The following is a 21,290-nucleotide window of genomic DNA, read 5'->3' on the forward strand; positions in this document are numbered from 1 at the left end:
TGATTTCATGAACAGATTCACTTCATCCACACACAACATCAGTTTGTTGGAGCAGAATCTCAGCTATGCACAAGCAAATAATGAAGCATCTCCTTATTGATTATGATCATGTGAACTGAAGTCATCATGAGCAGCGAGAGCCTCCGTAGCTGAACAGACACAGGAAGGAGCGCCGCCTGAAGAAAGTCCAACATTTACAGAACAAGAAGACGTCAAAGTACCACCCACAATGTTTGATTGACAGGTGATCTGTGTGCAGTGAAGAAATGCCACAACAATCAGCTCTCAGCAACAATGACGGAAACACCACAAGTCTGAAGAAATTAAACACACAATTTAACCCACTGACCCTGAAATTACTTCAGTCTATTTGAGTTTACAAAACTCAACAGAGTCTCCAGACAAGCAGAACCGAAGTCCAGCATACAGAGGCTGAGTGAATGTGGTCTGGACTCTGTGGAGGAGAGTCATGGTGTCAGAGACGCTGTAGAAGGACAGAATACCTGCACTGTGATCCAGGTACACTCCAACTCTGGAGGACCAAGGACCTGAGACAGGAGTTTGGACATTGTTGTACCAAAAGTAATAACTGTCTGTGGAACAAAATAACCTCCAAGATTTGTCATTGGATCCAAATACACATTCATCTGAGTTCCCTGCTCTGCTGATATTTTTGTATGCGACTGCTACACCAACTCCTCCTCTCCACTCCACCTCCCAGTAACAACGTCCAGTCAGACTCTCTCTACTCAGGACCTGCTCCCACCCAGTGAATCTGTCTGGGTGACTAGAATAAAACTGTTGCTGTGTCCGGTATGTTGCTTTTCTGTTCCCCTCAGATAATAACAGACGTCTGTATGCTGTGTTTGGATCCAGTGTGATTTCACATGAATATCTTAAAAATCCAGCTCTGGTCTTGGGCTCTGGTTGTGGCATTAAAACATCCACATCAGTCACTGTCAGTGAGATGTTTGTCCATGTCTCTCTCAGGACGTCCTGTAGTTTGTCTCTGACCTCTGACACAGCTGCTGTCACATCCTCAAAGTACTTGAGAGAACGGATCTTGATGCTGGATGAGTGTGTAGACTCACTGAGTGCTGACAGTGAGGGGTAGTTGTGTAGAAACTGGTTGTGATCCTCTGTGTGTGAGAGCTTCTTCAGCTCAGCGTCTTTCCTCTTCAGCTCAGTGATCTCCTGCTCCAGCTTCTCCTGAAGCTCTTTGACTCGACTCACTTCAGTTTCCTGCTGGGATCTGACCTGCTGCTTCACATCAGAGCGTCTTTTCCTCAAGAGACGGATCAGCTGGGTGAAGATCTTCTCACTGTGCTCCACTGCCTTATCAGCAGAGCCATTGATGGCCTCCACCTCCTGTTGAAGCAGCTTCACATCTTCCTCTCTGTCCTGGATTCTCTGCTGGATGATGTGTCGACTCCCCTCCAGCTCTCTCTGCCTCTCAGTCCTCTCTGCTGCAGCTGACACTGTGTCGTGGCCTTTATGTTCCTCCACAGAGCAGAGATAACAGATACACTGCTGATCAGTACGGCAGAACATCTTCATCACCTCATCATGACGAGAGCAGATGTTCTCCTGGAGCTTCTTGGATGGTTCCACCAGGATGTGGTTTTGAAATGAAGATGATTCATGAAGAGGCTGCAGGTGTTTCTCACAGTAAGAAGCCAGACAGAACAAACAGGACTTGAGGGCTCTCAGTTTCCTCCCAGCGCAGACATCACAGGCCACATCTTCAGGTCCAGCATAGCAGTGATCAGCAGGAGCAGCTTGGAGTCCAGTCTTCTTCAGCTCCTCCACTAAAACTGCTAACATGGTGTTTTTCAGCAGCTCAGGCCTCGGTATGAAGCTCTTCCTGCACTGAGGGCAGCTGTAGATCCACTTCTCATCTTCTGTGTCCCAGTGGTCTTTAATACAGTTCTTGCAGTAGCTGTGTCCACAGGGAGTAGTCACTGGATCCTTCAGTAGATCCAAACAGATCGGACAAGAGAAAGTCTCTCGGTCCAGCTGAACTCCTTTCTGTGCCATTTCACCTCTCAGTGACAACGACTGTCTGAGCTTCACTTCCTGATAACTAAAACTAGTCTGAGCTTTAATCTGAACAGAGTGTGTTTGTGCAGTGAATGAAACCTGTAAGCTCAGTTACACCCATCCACCAAACTGTAGATCTGAAGGGGAGGGAACAAGGAAATGTAATAACAGAGTGGAGCTGCTGTGTGAGAGGAGGAAGAAGAGGGAGGGCTGATCGAGCTTTGGTTCATTCCAGGACGAGGAGCAGCTCTGTGAATCTGAACTTTGTTTTCTCTTTTACAACGAAGCCTCAGTTAAAACCTGCTCCACATTTAAAAACATCAACATTTTTAGTTGTAAAATATTTCTTGGCTCCTCAGGCTTTGCTGATGTTTCTCTAACTCTTCCTCTGATTCTGTTCATTTTTCTTTTCCTGGTTAAAAACAGCTGACGGTACTTGTCAGACTCTTTATGAGCACATGATGGAGCCAAAGTACTGTTCTGTTGTTGAGTTGCAGGCCAGTCAGGCTTTCCTCCAAAATCCTGGTGGAGGAAGCATTCAGATACTTTACTTAATAACAAATACAATTATATAAAATGGGCATGTTGTGGCAGCACCTCTGTACCAGCCTGTCTGCTTCTGAGTCTACAGGTCGTCTTACATCCATGCAGCTGTTTGAACTCACTGTTTCGACTGATTTAATCATGTACATTCAATATACTGAAACAAAAACATAAAACTTTACAAATACAGTAAACAGTAATTAATAATTACTACTTCTTTGACTCCTGTGGGGAATGTCACCAGACTCCCTTTAAAAATTGCACAGTTTCGTGAGTTGTTAAGTCAGGAGAGACTTCATTAACTTTGAGAAATGCTGTCTACATCACATTCTTAACTATTTGGATCTTCCTGTGTATTCAGCAACTGTTTTTACATGAGGATTTTTCGTCATATCGGTTTCTACCAGCCAAATAAGAAAAAAATCAAAGAAGATTTCACTTTGGTTTTAACGCACAGTTAAAGGAGCACTCTGTAGTTGTGAGGAAGAAATGTTACTGTGAAGAGAAAGATATTCATCTATTTCGGATTAAACAAACTGACCTTAAAGGACAACACAATTTATACTGTTTTACTTTGTTTATATGTTCGGGACCCTGCCACCTTTCTAGCTTCAATCAGCATTCTGGGACCTTGTTTTCCACTGAGAACAGCTTGTTTGTTCACTGATGGAACAAATACATTGTTGTGATCCACAGATGATGTTGTTCACTGTGGATTTCAATATGTACTCTGAGTTGAACTCAGTTTCCCATAATTATCCAGTCTTCACACCTAGGTGCAAATTCAGCTTCTTGGCTTATCAGCCCAGGAACCACCAGCACCTTTCTTTCAAGGACTGGTTATGTTGAACTGGGCCTAATTAGCACACATCATAACACAGCACAGCTAAGCACAGGACTTTTAGCTCTGGTTGATGTAATGCAAATATTATAGAGCAGGTCGACTGGTGATCGGAAGTTCGCTGGTTCAAATCCCAGCTCCCAGCTGAGCTGAGCTGCATGTCAAAGTGTCCTTGAGCAAGATACTGAACCCCAAATTGCTCCTGAAGTGCAGTTGGCACATTGCATGGCAGCCTCTGCCATCAGTGAGGGCCCTGCAATGAGCTGGCAACTTGTCTAGGGAGTACCCTGCCTTCGCCCAGAGACAGCTGGGATTGGCCCCAGCAAAAACCCTGCGACCCCATAAAAAGGGATGAAGCGGCTACGGACGATGGATGTATGAACATGTTATTCTTCAAATGTTACCCAAATGTTCATTCATTAAAACCACAATTTTCAAAAATTCTGGAAAAAGTATTCAATAATCAATTAGACAAATTCATAGTCACACATAAATTACTCACTGACAATCAGTATGGATTCAGACCAAACAGTTCAACATCACTGGCATTAATGGAATCAACAGAAGTAATCACTAACGCTATAGAAAATAAACAATATGCAATTCGAATTTTCATTGATCTTAAGAAAGCCTTTGACACAATCAATCATGACATATTAATCAATAAACTGGAACGGTACAGGATCAGGGGGATAGTTTTGCACTGGGTTGAGAGTTATTTAAAGGGCCGGAGTCAATTTGTGAAGTTGGGAGACTATAGCTCATCATGCTTGGACATTGCCTGTGCTGTCCCCCAGGGGTCAGTTCTGGGTCCCAAACTGTTTATTCTATATATAAATGATATATGTAACGTCTCAAATATATTGAACTTGGTGCTATTTGCAGACGACACAAACATGTTTTGCTCAGGGAAGAATTTACAGGAGCTTCTGGGGTGTATCACTCAAGAAATGTGTAAATTAAAGGTTGAATATGTAATATGCTTATTAAAAGCTATATTTTTTCAAAAATAATACATCCACGGGGCGTTTAGAGGGGCGCAGATTAAAGGTAATGCGTTTCCTTGAAAAATTATATTTAGTCTGAAATAAATAATTTAAGAAATTTTGACGGGTTCGACAATGACTTCCTGTTTACATCGTACCAGCCAAACAGCGGTCGGCATTGCGGGTTGCCAATTTCCCAACCTCGGCAAAGCTCGGCACAGCTAGGCACAGCCAGGCTGACACTGGGTAAAATGGCGGAGTCTGCAAGCTCTTCAGAGCCCCAGCAAACGGTGCGTTATCTGTCCCAGCAGCTGAGTGACCGGAGAAGAGCAAAAACCAGAGTTAATATCGGTGAAGCATACGCTCGATGGACTCAGGTAAAGGATTTCCACGGCATCATAACACACGCGGAAATGGCGAACTTTCTCCTGGATCGGTAAGCTAATTCGCTTGCTAACTTAGCTAACGTTACCTGTCGGTCAAACTCCTCTGCTATACTTATTTTCATTGTATCACGTTGATCCTAGATATGAGAATACTGATCGTGACCCATCGACCTCCACACCCAGTAAACGGAGGAAACGGAAACACTCAAAACGTCAGAGATTAAAAGAATAAATGACAGTAGGTTAATGATAGCTAGCCTAAATAGGACTGTCAGAGATTTCATGCATCTAATAGATGATGAATAGCTAGGTTAACATTAAATACTGTTGTAAAATGAATTGACTAGTCTAAATTAGTCCTTACCCTGTACGATTCATCACTTGACATGATGCTGGCTGATCCTGACACACTCGGCAACAAACCTGGCAACCCGACCGCTGGAATTACTTTTTTGTTGTCGCGACTACGATCTTGAGACATTAGATGGCGGCATTCAGCTCATATTCCATATTGCACCTTTAAAGAGGTGGTTTGATAGAAACAAATCTTTAAATTTAAACAAAACCAAATTCATGTTATTTGGGAACTGTAAAATGAACACTCAAGCAATAATACAGATAGATTGTGTTGAAATTGCAAGGGTACATGAAAATACATTTCTGGGTGTAATTATGGACAAAAAAATAACATGGAAACCCTTACATAAAGCATGTTCGAAGCAAACTGTCACGTAGCATCTCAGTACTAAGAAAGGCAAAACACTTTCTGGACCACAAATCACTCCACATTCTTTACAATTCACTGATATTACCATATTTGAGTTACTGTGCAGAGATTTGGGGCAATACTTATAAATCTACACTACAACCACTGTCGATTCTGCAAAAAAGAGCAATCAGGATAATTCATAACACTGGTTACAGAGAACACACTAACCCCTTATTCTCAAAGTCAAAAATACTGAAACTCACTGATCTGGTAAGCTTCCAAACAGCACAAATCATGTATAGAGCAACAAACAACATACTACCAGTAAATATTCAAGCATGTTTTTTTCCGAGAGAAGGGGGATATAATCTGAGGGGGGAACTGAATCTAAAACATCTGTATGCACGCTCAACTTTAAAAACCTTTTGCATTTCAATATGTGGAGTGAAACTGTGGAACAGACTAGCGGAGGAGCTCAGACAATGTCCAACCATGAGTAAATTCAAACAGCGGTACAAACAGATGGTATTTACAAGGTACAGGGAAGAAGAGGGGTATGACAAACACTAGGGTTCTCACATTTTGCCATACTTGTCATTTATTTTATTTTTACACAAGCGGTTATTGTGTTGTTTGTTGGTGATTGTTTGTTTTTGTTGAGAGTATTTTAAAAAAAAAAGAAACAAAAAAAAAGGATACACAGGAAGTAAGATAACCTATAGTACTAGGTACTAAGTGGAGAAGGGGTAGGAATTAATAAGCTAATGCTTCTTCCTACTCCTTTTCAAACATACAAAGGGTTTTAATGACTAGTGCTTCAAGTGTAATATATTATTCACATGTTTGAAATAAAGCATTCATTCATTCATTCAGGTTGCAACAGAGATACAGAGAGACTGGAAGAGTCACAGAAAGGCATAGAAGTTGACGTCCATTGGCCACATCCCACACTGATGACCGCTTCATTGTGAACAGTGCCCTGTGGAACCGGATGATGAATGCCACTCAACTCCAGGCACATTTAAGGGAGGTGAGAGGCACCCAAGTGTCACGTCAGACCATGTGAAACCGTTTACATCAGTGTGGTCTGTGTGCTAGATGACCTGCAAGGGTACCTGACTACACCACCAGGCACAGGCGTCATTGTCTTGCATGGGCCAGGGAGCATTTACCCTGGACGAGGGACCAGTGGGCCTCAGTGTTGTTCTCTGATGAAAGTCGATTCACGTTGAGCAGAAATGATGGCCACCAACGATGTTGGAGACGTCAAGGAGAGTGCTATGCATCAGCCACTGTTGTCACCAGATGAGCCTTTGGTGGTGGTGGTGTTACAGTGTCTATTCAATACAGAACTGCCCTACACTTTGTGAATGGTACAGTGACAAGCCCATACTACCTGAATAACATCATTAATCCAGTCATTATGCCCCTGCATGACCAACACAGGCCTAATTTCATCGACAATGCTCCAATTAATCGAGGTTGCATCATTAGGGAACGGCTGCTGGAGACTGGGGTACCTCAAATGCAGTGCGTGCATTTTCTCCAGACCTGAATCCCATAGAAAACCTGTGGGATCAGCTGAGTCGCCGTGTTGAGGCTCGTAACTCTGTACCCCAGAACCTCAATGACCTGAGGGCTGCCCTTCAAGAAGCATGGGATGCCATACCACAGCAGACAATTACTCGACTTGTGGACAGCATGAGACGCACATGACAAGTTGTTGAGACATTGACTTTTTTTGTTGTGGTATACCCACCACTGTTGTTGGATTTTATTTCAATAAAGTGTTTGACATGGAAATCACCATTGTATGTTTCTACTTAAATGCCCTACTTTCATGATATAATACCACTGTAGCATGAACTTTTTTACATTTTCCATTAATTTCACCCATAAGCCAGATAACTTTTTGTTAGTAGTGTAAGTGAACAGAACAAAATATGAAGAGAATCAAAATCTGAACCGACTTTTGTTCAGAACAGCAAAACATGGACACACTTTCTAGTTTGTTCACACGTCCCATCAGTAAAATCTGTTAAATTACTCTTGTTCAGTGATTTCATGAACAGATTCACTTCATCCACACATTCAGTTTGTTGGAGCAGAATCTCAGCTATGTACAAGCAAATAATGAAGCTGAACTGAAGTCATCATGAGCAGCGAGAGCCTCCGTGGCTGAACAGACACAAGATGGAGCGCCGCCTGAAGAAAGTCCAACATTTACACAACAACAAGAAGATGTCAAAGTACCACCCACAATGTTTGATTGACAGGTGATCTGTGTGCAGTGAAGAAATGCCACAACAATCAGCTCTCAGCAACAATGATGGAAACACAACAAGTCTGAAAATATGAAACACACAATTTAACCCACTGAGCCTGAAATGACTTCTGTCTATTTGAGTTTACAAAACTCAGCAGAGTCTCCACAAAAGCAGAACCGAAGTCCAGCATAGAGAGGATGAGTGAATGTGGTCTGGACTCTGTGGAGGAGAGTCATGGTGTCAGAGACGCTGTAGAAGGACAGAATACCTGCACTGTGATCCAGGTACACTCCAACTCTGGAGGACCGAGGACCTGAGACAGGAGTTTTGACTTTGTCGTAACTAAAGTAATAACTGTCTGTGTCGAAAATTAACCTCCAAGATTTGTCATTGGATCCAAATACACATTGATGTGAAATCCCTGCTCTGCTGATATTCTTGTATGCAACTGCTACATTAACTCCTCTCCCTCTCCACTCCACCTCCCAGTAACAGCATCCAGTCAGACTCTCTCTACTCAGGACCTGCTCCCATACAGTGAATCTGTCAGGGTGTCTAGAATAAGACTGTTGTTGACTCACTCTTGTTGCTTTTCTGTTCCCCTCAGATAATAACAGCTGTGTGTTTGCTGTGTTTGGATCCAGTGTGATTTCACATGAATATCTTAAGAAGTCAGCTCTGGTCATGTTTTCTGGTTGTGGCAGTAAAACATCCACTTCAGTCTCTGTCAGTGAGATGTTTGTCCATGTCTCTCTCAGGACGTCCTGTAGTTTGTCTCTGACCTCTGACACAGCTGCTGTCACATCCTCAAAGTACTTGAGAGGACGGATCTTGATGCTGGATGAGTGTGTAGACTCACTAAGTGCTGACAGTGAGGGGTAGTTGTGTAGAAACTGGTTGTGATCCTCTGTGTGTGAGAGCTTCTTCAGCTCAGCGTCTTTCCTCTTCAGCTCAGTGATCTCCTGCTCCAGCTTCTCCTGAAGCTCTTTGACTCGACTCACTGCAATTTCCTGCTGGGATCTGACCTGCTGCTTCACATCAAAGCATCTTTCCTCCATGAGACAGATCAGCTGGGTAAAGATCTTCTCACTGTGCTCCACTGCTTTATCAGCAGAGCCATTGATGGCCTCCACCTCCTGTTGAAGCAGCTTCACATCTTCCTCTCTGTCCTGGATTCTCTGCTGGATGTTGTGTCGACTCCCCTCCAGCTCTCTCTGCCTCTCAGTCCTCTCTGCTGCAGCTGACACTGTGTCGTGGCCTTTATGTTCCTCTACAGAGCAGAGATAACAGATACACTGCTGATCAGTACGACAGAACATCTTCATCACCTCATCATGACGAGAGCAGATGTTCTCCTGGAGCTTCTCTGACGGCTCCACCAGCTTGTGTTTCTTAAATGCTGCTGATTGATAATGAGGCTGCAGGTGTTTCTCACAGTAAGAGGCCACACACTGCAGACAGGACTTAACTGCTCTCAGTTTCCTCCCAGTGCAGAAATCACAGGCCACATCTTCAGGTCCAGCATAGCAGTGATCAGCAGGAGCAGCTTGGAGTCCAGTCTTCTTCAGCTCCTCCACTAAAGCTGCTAACATGGTGTTTTTCAGCAGCTCAGGTCTCGGTATGAAGCTCTTCCTGCACTGAGGGCAGCTGTAGATCCTCTTCTCATCCTCTTTGTCCCAGTGATCATTAATACATGTAATGCAATAGCTGTGTCCACAGGGAATAGTCACCGGATCATTCAGTGGATCCAAACAGATCGGACAAGAAATTATTTCTTCGTCCAGCTGAACTGCTTTCTGAGCCATTTCACCCCTCAGTGACAATGACTGTCTGAGCTTCACTTCCTGATAACTGAAACTAGTCTGAGCTCTGATCTGTGTGTTTGTACAGTGAATGAAACGTATCAGCTCAGTTACACCCATTCACAAACTGCAGATCTGGAGGGGAGGGAACAAGGAAATATGCTGACAGAGTGGAGCTGCTGTGTGAGAGGAAGAAGAGGGAGGGCTGATCGAGCTGTGACTCAGTCCAGGACGAGGAGCAGCTCTGTGAATCCGAACTTTGTTTTCTCTTTTACATTGAATCCTCAGTTAAAACCTGCTCCACATTTGAAAGCATTTCATTCAACATTTGTAATTGTAAAATATTTCTTGGCTCCTCAGACTTTGCTGATTTTTCTCTAAACTCTTCCTCCGAATCTGTTCGCTTTTCATTTCCTGGTTAAAAACAGCTGACAGTACTTGTCAGACTATTCATGAGCACATGATGGAGCCAAAGTACCATTTGGGTGTTGAGTTGCAGACCAGTGGGACTTTCTCCTAAGGTCCTGGTGGAGGAAGTGTTCAGATACTTTAATTAGGTACAAATACAACTAAATAAAACATCATTTAATTAACAGTAAACACATGAAACTTTACAAATATCAGTGAGCACATGCTGTGACCACCACCATTGTTTCTTTGTTCTTCCAGAAACACACACACATACACACACATGCGCACAGACCTGTATATAGTACACGTTAGATAGAGTGTTTTCATCTTAGTGTTAAGTAAAATACTTATGAACCTTCATGCTGTCTATGTAATATTTTGTAAGAGTGAAAGTTACCAACCTCTACTCTGTCAAGGAATCCAAAATCCTTCAACAATTACTAGCTGTTATGGTGATATTGGTTGTAGTTATTAAGTTAATTATTAATCAGAGTCACAAACTGACTGATAATTATTAATATTTATTTATAACCAAATTTAACCCAAAACTCCCTATTAATGTTGCATGAAGTACCACATATGGTGCCCCATGTGAGGCAATGTAAAACAATATATTTCTGAGTTTGTAAAATTACCTCATTCAAGTTCTAAGTATCAAAATTCAGACATCTCCAAAACTACAAAGCACTCATTTGAAAACAGGGGCTGTCCCTTAAAACACGGACATATGGTCACGCCATGTAACACTCAACAGAAAACAACAAAGAACACAGGATTATTTAACCATGTTAGAGAGCGATTCCAAACCTGAGTGTGAATTTCTTTCTGAGTAGATTTACTACCAGGTTACCCTTCAATACATTTAATGAACCAAACAGGAGCAGGAAGAAGAAAAACCTCTATGAGCTGCTCCTTTCTTAATAATAACACCAGATACAGTAGATACTGATGGATATATCTTTATTGTTCACTTCTGTTTTCACCGATACAATCAATAACAGTCATCTCAGCATAATTGTTACTCAATAAGTTTATAACATCTCATTATTTCTCTTATATTGAATATTTGAGCAGCATGTTAAATTAGTGTCTCTACTTTACTGTACAACATCATACAGACTTTCAAAATTACATTTGGTTTTAATATAAACAACCTCTGTAGATTTTCTGCTGATTTCTGTCTCAACACACGACTGAAAACATGTTCAAATCAACTACATTTTTAAATTTCTTCACGTGTGACCTGATAAACAGTCTATTGCTGTGTTTTCTTTCATCCACCTTGTTAATAATTCTTATTGCTCTTTTCTCTGACACATACAAAGGTTTAGTACGAGTCACAGACGAGTTGCCCCGCACCTCAAATTATGGAAGAATAAGTTAACAGAACAAAATATGAAGAGAATCAAAATCTGAACCATCCTTTGTTCAAAACAGCAAAACATGGACACACTTTCCAGTTTGTTCACACATCCCGTCAGTAAAGTCTGTTAAACGTCTCTTGTTCAATGATTTCATGAACAGATTCACTTTATCCACACAATCAGTGTGTTGGAGCAGAATCTCAGCTATGTACAGGCAAATAATGAAGCATCTCCTTATTGATTATGATCATGTGAACTGAACTCATCATGAGCAACGAGAGCCTCCGTGGCTGAACAGACACAGGAAGGAGCGCCACCTGAAGAAAGTCCAACATTTACAGAACAACAAGAAGACGTCAAAGTACCGCCTACAATGTTTGATTGACAGGTGATCTGTGTGCAGTGAAGAAATGCCACAACAATCAGCTCTCAGCAACAATGATGGAAACACAACAAGTCTGAAGAAATGAAACACACAATTTAACCCACTGACCCTGAAATGACTTCTGTCTATTTGAGTTTACAAAACTCAGCAGAGCCTCCAGAAGACCACCAGTCAAAGTGAACTCCAGCATAGAGAGGCTGAGTGAATGTGGTCTGGACTCTGTGGAGGAGAGTCATGGTGTCAGAGACGCTGTAGAAGGACAGAATACCTGCACTGTGATCCAGGTACACTCCAACTCTGGAGGACCGAGGACCTGAGACGAGAGTTTGGACTTCGTTGTAAACAAAGTTATATTTGTTTTTGGAAAAAACTAACATCCAAGATTTGTCATTGAATCCAAATTTACATTCATCTGAGCTCCCTGCTCTGCTGATATTCTTGTATGCGACTGCTACACCAACTCCATCTCCTCCCCTCTCCACCTCCCAGTAACAACGTCCAGTCAGACTCCTTCTACTCAGGACCTGATAACAGTTAGTGAATCTGTCTGGGTGATCAGGATAAGACTGACATGTTGTCATTCTTGTTGCTTCTCTGTTTCCCTCGGATAATAACAGACGTGTCTGTGCTGTGTTTGGATCCAGTGTGATTTCACATGAATATCTTAAGAAGTCAGCTCTGGTCCAGTTCTCTGGTTGTGACAGTAAAACATCCACATCAGTCACTGTCAGTGAGATGTTTGTCCATGTCTCTCTCAGGACGTCCTGTAGTTTGTCTCTGACCTCTGACACAGCTGCTGTCACATCATCAAAGTACTTGAGAGGACGGATCTTGATGCTGGATGAGTGTGTAGACTCACTGAGTGCTGACAGTGAGGGGTAGTTGTGTAGAAACTGGTTGTGATCCTCTGTGTCTGAGAGCTTCTTCAGCTCAGCGTCTTTCCTCTTCAGCTCAGTGATCTCCTGCTCCAGCTTCTCCTGAAGCTCTTTGACTCGACTCACTTCAGTTTCCTGCTGGGATCTGACCTGCTGCTTCACATCAGAGCGTCTTTTCTCCATGAGACGGATCAGCTGGGTGAAGATCTTCTCACTGTGCTCCACTGCTTTATCAGCAGAGCCATTGATGGCCTCCACCTCCTGTTGAAGCACCTTCACATCTTCCTGTCTGTCCTGGATTCTCTGCTGGATGTTGTGTCGACTCCCCTCCAGCTCTCTCTGCCTCTCAGTCCTCTCTGCTGCAGCTGACACTGTGTCGTGGCCTTTATGTTCGTCCACAGAGCAGCGATAACAGATACACTGCTGATCAGTACGGCAGAACATCTTCATCACCTCATCATGACGAGAGCAGATGTTCTCCTGGAGCTTCTTGTCAGGCTCCACCAGCTTGTGTTTCTTAAATGTAGGTGATTCATAATGAGGCTGGAGGTGTGTCCCACAGAAACTGGCCAGACAGACCAGACAGGACTTAACTGCTCTCAGTTTCCTCCCAGTGCAGACATCACAGGCCACATCTTCAGGTCCAGCATAGCAGAGATCAGCAGGAGCAGCTTGGAGTCCAGTCTTCTTCAGCTCCTCCACTACAACTTCTAACACGGTGTTTTTCAGCAGCTCAAGCCTCGGTATGAAGCTCTTCCTGCACTGAGGGCAGCTGTAGATCCTCTTCTCATCCTCTGTGTCCCAGTGGTCTTTAATACAGTTCTTGCAGTAGTTGTGTCCACAGGGAGTAGTCACCGGTTCCTTGAGTAGATTCAAACAGATTGGACAAGAGAAAGTGTCTCGGTCCAGCTGAACTGCTTTCTGCGCCATTTCACTTCTCAGTGACGACTGTCTGAGCTTCACTTCCTGATAACTGAAACTAGTCTGATCTCTGATCTGAACAGGATGTGTTTGTGCAGTGGATGAAACCTGTCAGCTCAGTTACACCCATCCACAAACTGCAGGTATGACGGGGAGGGAACATGGAAATATACTGACAGAGTGGAGCTGCTGTGTGAGAGGAGGAAGAAGAGGGAGGGCTGATCGAGCTGTGACTCAGTCCAGGACGAGGAGCAGCTCTGTCAATCTGAACTTTGTTTCCTCTTTTACAACGAAGCATCAGTTAAAACCTGCATCACATTTGAAAACATCAAAGTTTTTAGTTGAAAAATATTTCTTGGCTCCTCAGACTTTGCTGATGTTTCTCTAACTCTTCCTCTGATTCTGTTCATTTTTCATTTCCTGGTTAAAAACAGGTGACGGTACTTGTCAGACTCTTTATGAGCACATGATGGAGCCAAAGTACCCTTCTGGTGTTCAGTTCTAAGATACTGGTGGAGGAAGTATTTAGATACTTAAATTAGGTACAAATACAACTAAATAAAACATCATTTAATTAACAGTAAACACATGAAACTTTACAAATATCAGTGAGTACATGGTGTGACTAACACCATTGTTTCTTTGTTCTTCAAGAAACACACACATACACACACACACACACACACACACACAGACCTGTATATAGTACATGGGTAACACTTTATAATAAGTACAAATACAACAATGTAAAAACCTTTCAAAAAGACATTAGAAGTAAAAGTCCTGCATTTACAATTATAAGTAAAAGTATAGAGATATTATCAGCAAACTGTACTTGAAAGTATCTAAAGTAAGATTAGATTGTTGACACTGATGCATCAGTGTGTAAAGGCTAAAGCTTATTTATTGATCATCATACGATACAACAATCAAATATTGCATAAGTTCATTGCAGTGGTTCCTAACTTAGGGGTCAGGCCCCTTGCAAGGGTCACTAAATAAAACTGAGACGTCGTGAGATGAATAAAGAGAAAGAAATAACAAAGTTCTGCTACAAATCTTGGCTTTCTTATCACACATCATTGTTGACCTCTCTGAAGCTCGAAAATTAAAATAAAACCATCTGAAACGTTCAGGGAGGAAGTTTCTCTTTAGTGAAACTGCTTAAAACTGAAGCTGTCTGCAAAATGACTCTTTGTTTACTCCATAAAGAACTAAAACTTACTGTCAAGACATCTGAAACGTGACAGACGGAGTCAAGATATACAGTGTCACACCAGGGAGGGATGTCCTGTCTTGGGTTTTTGTTTTGTGAATTTCCGGTTTTATTTTGAAAAGTAACTCTCCTCTCGTTTCAGGTCACTTGCCCTTCCTCCTGTGTCACCGGTTTGGCGTCTCCCCTGATCCCCGATTGTTTCCACCTGTGCCATCCCACCTCATGTGTATATAGTCTTTGTCTTACCCTGTCCATGTCGCCAGAGTATTTCATTCATCACTGTCCGTGTACAGCCTTCCTTCAAAGTCTTTTCAGCGCCACGCCAAGTTTGATCTCGATTTTCTGTTTGCCTCTGAGAAAGAGTGATCTTTTGTAATTTTTTGGTCAGCCTTTTGAGCTAGATTTCTGTTTGTAGCCTTGCTCGCCTCCGTTGGAGTGCCTTTTATTTGTATCCTTTTCAGCCTTAGTGCAGTTTAGTTAATTTTTATAGCCTTTTGGTTTTCCTCATGGTGAGTGAATTTGTGTTGTTTAATGTTTCATAAGAAGTTTTTGCTATTCAGATCAGTGTAGATATTAGTCCTAGTTTTCCTCGTGAGAGTGATTTTTCTTGTACTTTTGTTCTTGTTTGCCTGCCATAGATTCAAAAAGTGTTTATAGCCTGTTTGATTTGTCGCTCCTTTTTGACGAGGGGACAGTTAGTCCTGAAATAAAGCTTGTCTGAACCGTTCGCCCTTCTGCTTCTGAGTCCTCTTTCTAGCACCTGCCTGACATACAGTACATGCAACAATAACTAACTAAAGCTGTTAGGGATGTCCCATCAGTTTTTTTATTTTTATTTTTTTTTACCCCAATCCCGATCCGAGTCCTATAATATTTAGTGTCTGCTGATACCGAGTCCCGATCCAATACTTGGCCTTATCTAATATTTTCCTGGATAATACAGCTGCATTAAGAAAAAAGTACCTGCATCCAAGCTGTTCCTTAATAGGTTTTTTTATTTTGTAGAAACAAAGTAAATACTTTCATATGGCTCTTCCTTATTCTGCATATGCTATTACAACATTGGCCTCAACCTTCCTTGTGTTAGCAGGTGAGTGTGTGACGCTGCACTGTGACAGCAGACCCTCGTGTGCAGCCAGCTGAAGAGTGTGTGTGTGAGACGCAGCTCACACTTGGTTCCTCTATATCATCGTTGTTTTTTTCATATACTTTACGTTGCCACATAAAGTGACGTGGACACGTTGCTTGTCTATATCACACGCGTTCAGCATCTCCTCTATTGCCTGTTTTACGTGCTCTGCTGTATGAGACCCACGGAACTAGTGCGCATACCGACACGTTGTAACTCGAAAGTGGAGTGAATGTAATGCAGAGATGGTAGGGCATACTGGGGATTCAAAAACTCCATGTGACGAAGAAAACCCGGATCCTCTACCACGGAGATGAGCTGGTTATCCAGAGCGATTAATTTGATGACCCTCTCGGTAATATTTGTGGGCATGTCGCTGTCTCGAGGATATTTCTCTTAACTTTTGAAAGTATCCGCGACTGTTTGTTGCTACAGTGTCCTTGCCTTGCCTCTAGTGAACATGTTGTATTCTTTGGTTGTTTGTTTTTTACATGCCGTATCAAATGAGTACTATTAAATGCAGCTCCAGTATGTATAGCAGATGTTACATGTCGCCGTTGGACTGCTTTCGCTTTCTAATTTAAGTTATTTCCACACTGCATACATTTTATCCACAGGTTTGCCAGAGTAACATTACGCGCGCGTCTGCGTTCTGACACAAATTGTGTGCTCTGATGTTTAAAAAAAAAAAAAAAAAGAAAAAAATCGGGCTTGGGTCCACGTTCAAAATTGCCGATTCCAGTCAGAGGAAAAATGTCCAGATCGGCCCCGATCCCGATCCTACAGATCGGATCAGGACATCCCTAAAAGCTGTCAAAGAAAACAATCTACAGTGGTTTTATATTTTGTTATAGCAGCTGGTATAGCAGTATTGCAAGTCAGTTCTTTTGACAGCTTTGCAGCGTCTTCACAAGGGGGGTTTTCCATGACAATTCTCACTTATTTTGATAAGTCTGGCTTAATTAAGTTAGACTTCCGTGCCATCACCATGGTTTTAATGTATAGTTAAAGGATCACTCTGTAGTTTTGATGAGGAAATGTAACTGAGAAGAGAAACATCTTCATTGGTTGATTTTCATTGTCTGCCTTAACAAAATATATAAACAAACAGGAGCAGGCAGAAGAAAAAACTTGATTTTTTCTTTTACACCTAAAAACGTTGATGTTTCCAGTGTTCCACATTTGAAAACATCGAAGTTTTTAGTTGTAAAAAGTTTCTTGGCTCCTCAGACTTTGCTGATATTTCTCTAACTCTTCCTCTGGTTCTGTTCCCTTTTCTTTTCCTGGTTAAAAACAGCTGACGGTACTTGTCAGACTATGTATGAGCACATGATGGAGCCAAAGTACCGTTCTGGTGTTGAGTTGCAGACCAGTGAGACTTTCTTCTAGGAAACTGGTGGATGACGTATTCAGATACTTTACTTAGGTACAAATACAACTTAATAAGAATGGTAATGATTTAATCATTTACATTCAATATACCAAAGAAGACTAAATTTAATTAACAGTAAACATATAAAACTTTAGAAATATCAGTGAGCACATGGTGTGAGAACCACCATTGTTTCTTTGCTCTTCCAGACACACACACACACACACACACCTGTATATAGTACATATTAGTTGGATTGTGTGTTTTCCTCTTTGTGTGAAATACTTTTGAACCTTCATGCCGTCTATTTAATATTGTACAAGACTGAAAATTACCAACCTCTACTCTGTCAAGAACTCCAAAATCCTTCGATCATTACTAACTGCTATGGTGATACTGGTTGTAGTTATTAAGTTAAATATGAAAGTTTAGGACCTTTTACTGAGACTAATTTGATGAATTGGCCATCCTTTCCCCTCTTCATGGTGGTGCCCCGAGGTGATATAACATGAATTGGATCTTAGTTATCATGATTAATAATTATCCCTGATAATTATCAATTATTATTTATAGCTAAGTATAACCCAAAACTCCCTATTAATGTGGCAATATGTAATACACATGGTGCCCCATGTGAGGCAGTGCACAACAATATATTTCTGAGTTCGTGATATTACTTCAATAAAACGCTAAGTAATACAAATTCTGACTTCTCCAAAACTATACAGCAATCATTTGAAAACAGAGACTGTCCCTGAAAATGTGGACATGTGGGCACCCAATGTAACACTCAACAAAAACAACAAGGAACACATTTAAACATTTTATAGAGCTAGTGAGAATTTATTTTTGAGTAGATTTACCACCAGGTTACACTTCAACATATTCAATGAGCAAAACCGGAGAAGGAAGAAGAAAAACTTTTATGAGCTGCTCATTTCTTAATAATAACACCAGATACTGAAGATACTGATGGACATCACTTTATTGTTCATTTCCGCTTTCACAAAACAACTCAGATACAATCAATAACAGTCATCTTAACATAAATGTTAATCAATAAGCTATAACTTCTCTTTGTAGTCTATTAACTCTTATTGCTCTTATTGCTATTTTCTGACACATACAAAGGTTTAGTACGAATCACGGACGACTTGCCTCACACCTCAAAATATGGAAGAATAAGTGAACAGAACAAAATATGAACAGAATCAAATTCTGAACTGTCCTTTGTTCAAAACAGCAAAACATGGACAAACTTCCCAGTTTGTTCCCACGTCCCATCAGTGAAGTCTGTTAAATGGCAGATTCACTTCATCCACACAATCAGTGTGTTGGAGCAGAATCTCAGCTATGTACAAGCAAATAATGAAGCATCTCCTTATTGATTATGATCATGTGAACTGAAGTCATCATGAGCAGCGAGAGCCTCCGTGGCTTAACAGACACAGGAAGGAGCGCCACCTGAAGAAAGTCCAACATTTACAGAACAACAAGAAGACATCAAAGTACCGCCCACAATGTTTGATTGACAGGTGATCTGTGTGCAGTGAAGAAATGCCACAACAATCAGCTCTCAGCAACAATGATGGAAACACAACAAGTCTGAAAAATGAAACACACAATTTAACCCACTGACCCTGAAATGACTTCTGTCTATTTGAGTTCACAAAACTCAGCAGAGTCTTCAGAAGACCACCAATTAAACCAAAGTCCAGCATAGAGAGGCTGAGTGAATGTGGTCTGGACTCTGTGGAGGAGAGTCATGGTGTCAGAGACGCTGTAGAAGGACAGAATACCTGCACTGTGATCCAGGTACACTCCAACTCTGGAGGACCGATGACCTGAGATAATAGTTTTGACTTTGTTGTGACAAAACTCATAACTGTCTGTGGAACAAGTTAACATCCAAGATTTGTCATTGGATCCAAATCCACATTCATCTGAGTCCCCTGCTCTGCTGATATCTTTGTATGCGACTGCTACACCAACTTCTCCTCCCCACTCCACCTCCCAGTAACAACGTCCTGTCAGACTCTCTCTACTCAGGACCTGACGCCGGTTAGTGAATCTGTCTGGGTGATCAGAATAAGACTGTACTTGACTCATGCCTGTTGCTTTTCTGTTCCCCTCAGATAATAACAGACGACTGAATGCTGTGTTTGGATCCAGTGTGATTTTACATGAATATTTTAAGAAATCAGCTCTCGTCATGTTCTTTGGTTGTGACAGTAAAACATCCACTTCAGTCACTGTCAGTGAGATGTTTGTCCATGTCTCTCTCAGGACGTCCTGTAGTTTGTCTCTGACCTCTGACACAGCTGCTGTCACATCCTCAAAGTACTTGAGAGGACGGATCTTGATGCTGGATGAGTGTGTAGACTCACTGAGTGCTGACAGTGAGGGGTAGTTGTGTAGAAACTGGGTGTGATCCTCTGTGTGTGAGAGCTTCTTCAGCTCAGCGTCTTTCCTCTTCAGCTCAGTGATCTCCTGCTCCAGCTTCTCCTGAAGCTCTTTGACTCGACTCACTTCAGTTTCCTGCTGGGATCTGACCTGCTGCTTCACATCAGAGCGTCTTTTCTCCATGAGACGGATCAGCTGGGTGAAGATCTTCTCACTGTGCTCCACTGCTTTATCAGCAGAGCCATTGATGGCCTCCACCTCCTGTTGAAGCAGCTTCACATCTTCCTCTCTGTCCTGGATTCTCTGCTGGATGTTGTGTCGACTCCCCTCCAGCTCTCTCTGCCTCTCAGTCCTCTCTGCTGCAGCTGACACTGTGTCGTGGCCTTTATGTTCCTCCACAGAGCAGAGACAACAGATACACTGCTGATCATTACGACAGAAAAACTTCAGTACCTCACCATGACGAGAGCAGATGTTCTCCTGGAGCTTCTCTGACGGCTCCACCAGCTTGTGTTTCTTAAATGTAGGTGATTCATAATGAGGCTGGAGGTGTTTCTCACAGTAAGAGGCCAGACAGACCAGACAGGACTTAACTGCTCTCAGTTTCCTCCCAGTGCAGACATCACAGGCTACATCTTCAGGTCCAGCATAGCAGTGATCAGCTGGAGCAGCTTGGAGTCCAGTCTTCTTCAGCTCCTCCACTAAAACTGCTAACATGGTGCTTTTCAGCAGCTCAGGCCTCTGTGTGAAGCTCTTCCTACACTGAGGGCAGCTGTAGATCCTCTTCTCATCCTCTGTGTCCCAGTGATCATTAATACATTTCTTGCAGTAGCTGTGTCCACAGGGAGTAGTCACCGGATCCTTCAGTAGATCCAAACAGATCGGACAAGAAATTGTTTTTTCGTCCAGCTGAACTGCTTTCTGCGCCATTTCACCTCTCAGTGACAACGACTGTCTGAGATTCACTTCCTGATAACTGAAACTAGTCTGAGCTCTGATCTGAACAGGGTGTGTTTGTGCAGCGAATGAAACCTGTCAGCTCAGTTACACCAATCCACAAACTGTAGATCTGAAGGGGAGGGAACAAGGAAATATAGTGAGAGAGTGGATCTGCTGTGTGAGAGGAGGAAGAAGAGGGAGGGCTGATGGAACTGTGACTCAGTCCAGGGCGAGGAGCAGCTCTGTGAATCTGAACCTCGTTTTCTCTTTTACAATGAAGCCTCAGTTACAACCTGCTCTACATTTGAAAACATCAAAGTTTTTAATTGTAAATTATACAACAAGTAGTTCCGACCAAGCAATCTGATTGGTCAACAAGACATTTTGACCGTGCTCAAATCAGCATGACAGCACGCCTGACTCATTACTCAGAATATTACTCCGCCAAGTCTGTGTATCCATCTCCATGGCAACATAGTACCTTTCAGAGCTGGAGCAAAAAATAAATAAAAAGTATGGATTGAGATTCAAACTTTCTGCCTTAAAATATGCAGAGGAAAAGTCAGGAGAAGCAGCTGCTAGACATTTCTCTGTTGACCCCAAGAGAATGAGAGATTGGCGATAAAATAAAACGGAGCTGTCCGAGGAGGACAGCAGCAGGGCCAGGCTGCCTGCTGGAAGGAGGAAGAAGGCTAGTGAGG

The 21,290-nt window shown here is 42.3% G+C and overlaps 3 protein-coding genes across 3 annotated transcripts; all 3 read right to left on the minus strand.

The window, feature by feature from the left end:
• Positions 1-229: 229 nt before the first annotated feature.
• On the minus strand, positions 230-13,597 carry LOC115592990 (uncharacterized). The gene is made up of 2 exons (XM_030436308.1): positions 11,863-13,597; positions 230-2,106 (listed from the first exon to the last, which is right to left on the minus strand). Exons 1-2 carry the CDS (start codon positions 13,537-13,539, stop codon positions 367-369), a joined length of 3,417 nt encoding a protein of 1,138 aa, XP_030292168.1. The 5' UTR covers positions 13,540-13,597; the 3' UTR covers positions 230-366.
• On the minus strand, positions 6,697-9,612 carry LOC115592216 (tripartite motif-containing protein 16-like). The gene has a single exon (XM_030434775.1). It carries the CDS (start codon positions 9,575-9,577, stop codon positions 7,904-7,906), a length of 1,674 nt encoding a protein of 557 aa, XP_030290635.1. The 5' UTR covers positions 9,578-9,612; the 3' UTR covers positions 6,697-7,903.
• Positions 13,598-18,214: 4,617 nt separating the features above from the next.
• LOC115592215 (tripartite motif-containing protein 16-like) lies at positions 18,215-20,920 on the minus strand. Its single transcript, XM_030434774.1, has one exon. It carries the CDS (start codon positions 20,578-20,580, stop codon positions 18,904-18,906), a length of 1,677 nt encoding a protein of 558 aa, XP_030290634.1. The 5' UTR covers positions 20,581-20,920; the 3' UTR covers positions 18,215-18,903.
• Positions 20,921-21,290: the final 370 nt, after the last annotated feature.

This window comes from Sparus aurata, chromosome 12 (assembly GCF_900880675.1).
Source record: "Sparus aurata chromosome 12, fSpaAur1.1, whole genome shotgun sequence".
NCBI lineage: Eukaryota > Metazoa > Chordata > Actinopteri > Spariformes > Sparidae > Sparus > Sparus aurata.

What these genes read in the sequence shown, in the direction of transcription:
- LOC115592990 (XM_030436308.1), bottom strand. Translation starts at nt 13,539, where the DNA reads ATGGCGCAGAAAGCAGTTCAGCTGGACCGAGACACTTTCTCTTGTCCA. An exon ending in CTGAGTTTTGTAAACTCAAA is followed by an intron (nt 2,107 to 11,862) that starts TAGACAGAAGTC and finishes CACTCTGTTCAG; the next exon opens with ATTAAAGCTCAGACTAGTTT.
- LOC115592215 (XM_030434774.1), bottom strand. Translation starts at nt 20,580, where the DNA reads ATGGCGCAGAAAGCAGTTCAGCTGGACGAAAAAACAATTTCTTGTCCG.
- LOC115592216 (XM_030434775.1), bottom strand. Translation starts at nt 9,577, where the DNA reads ATGGCTCAGAAAGCAGTTCAGCTGGACGAAGAAATAATTTCTTGTCCG.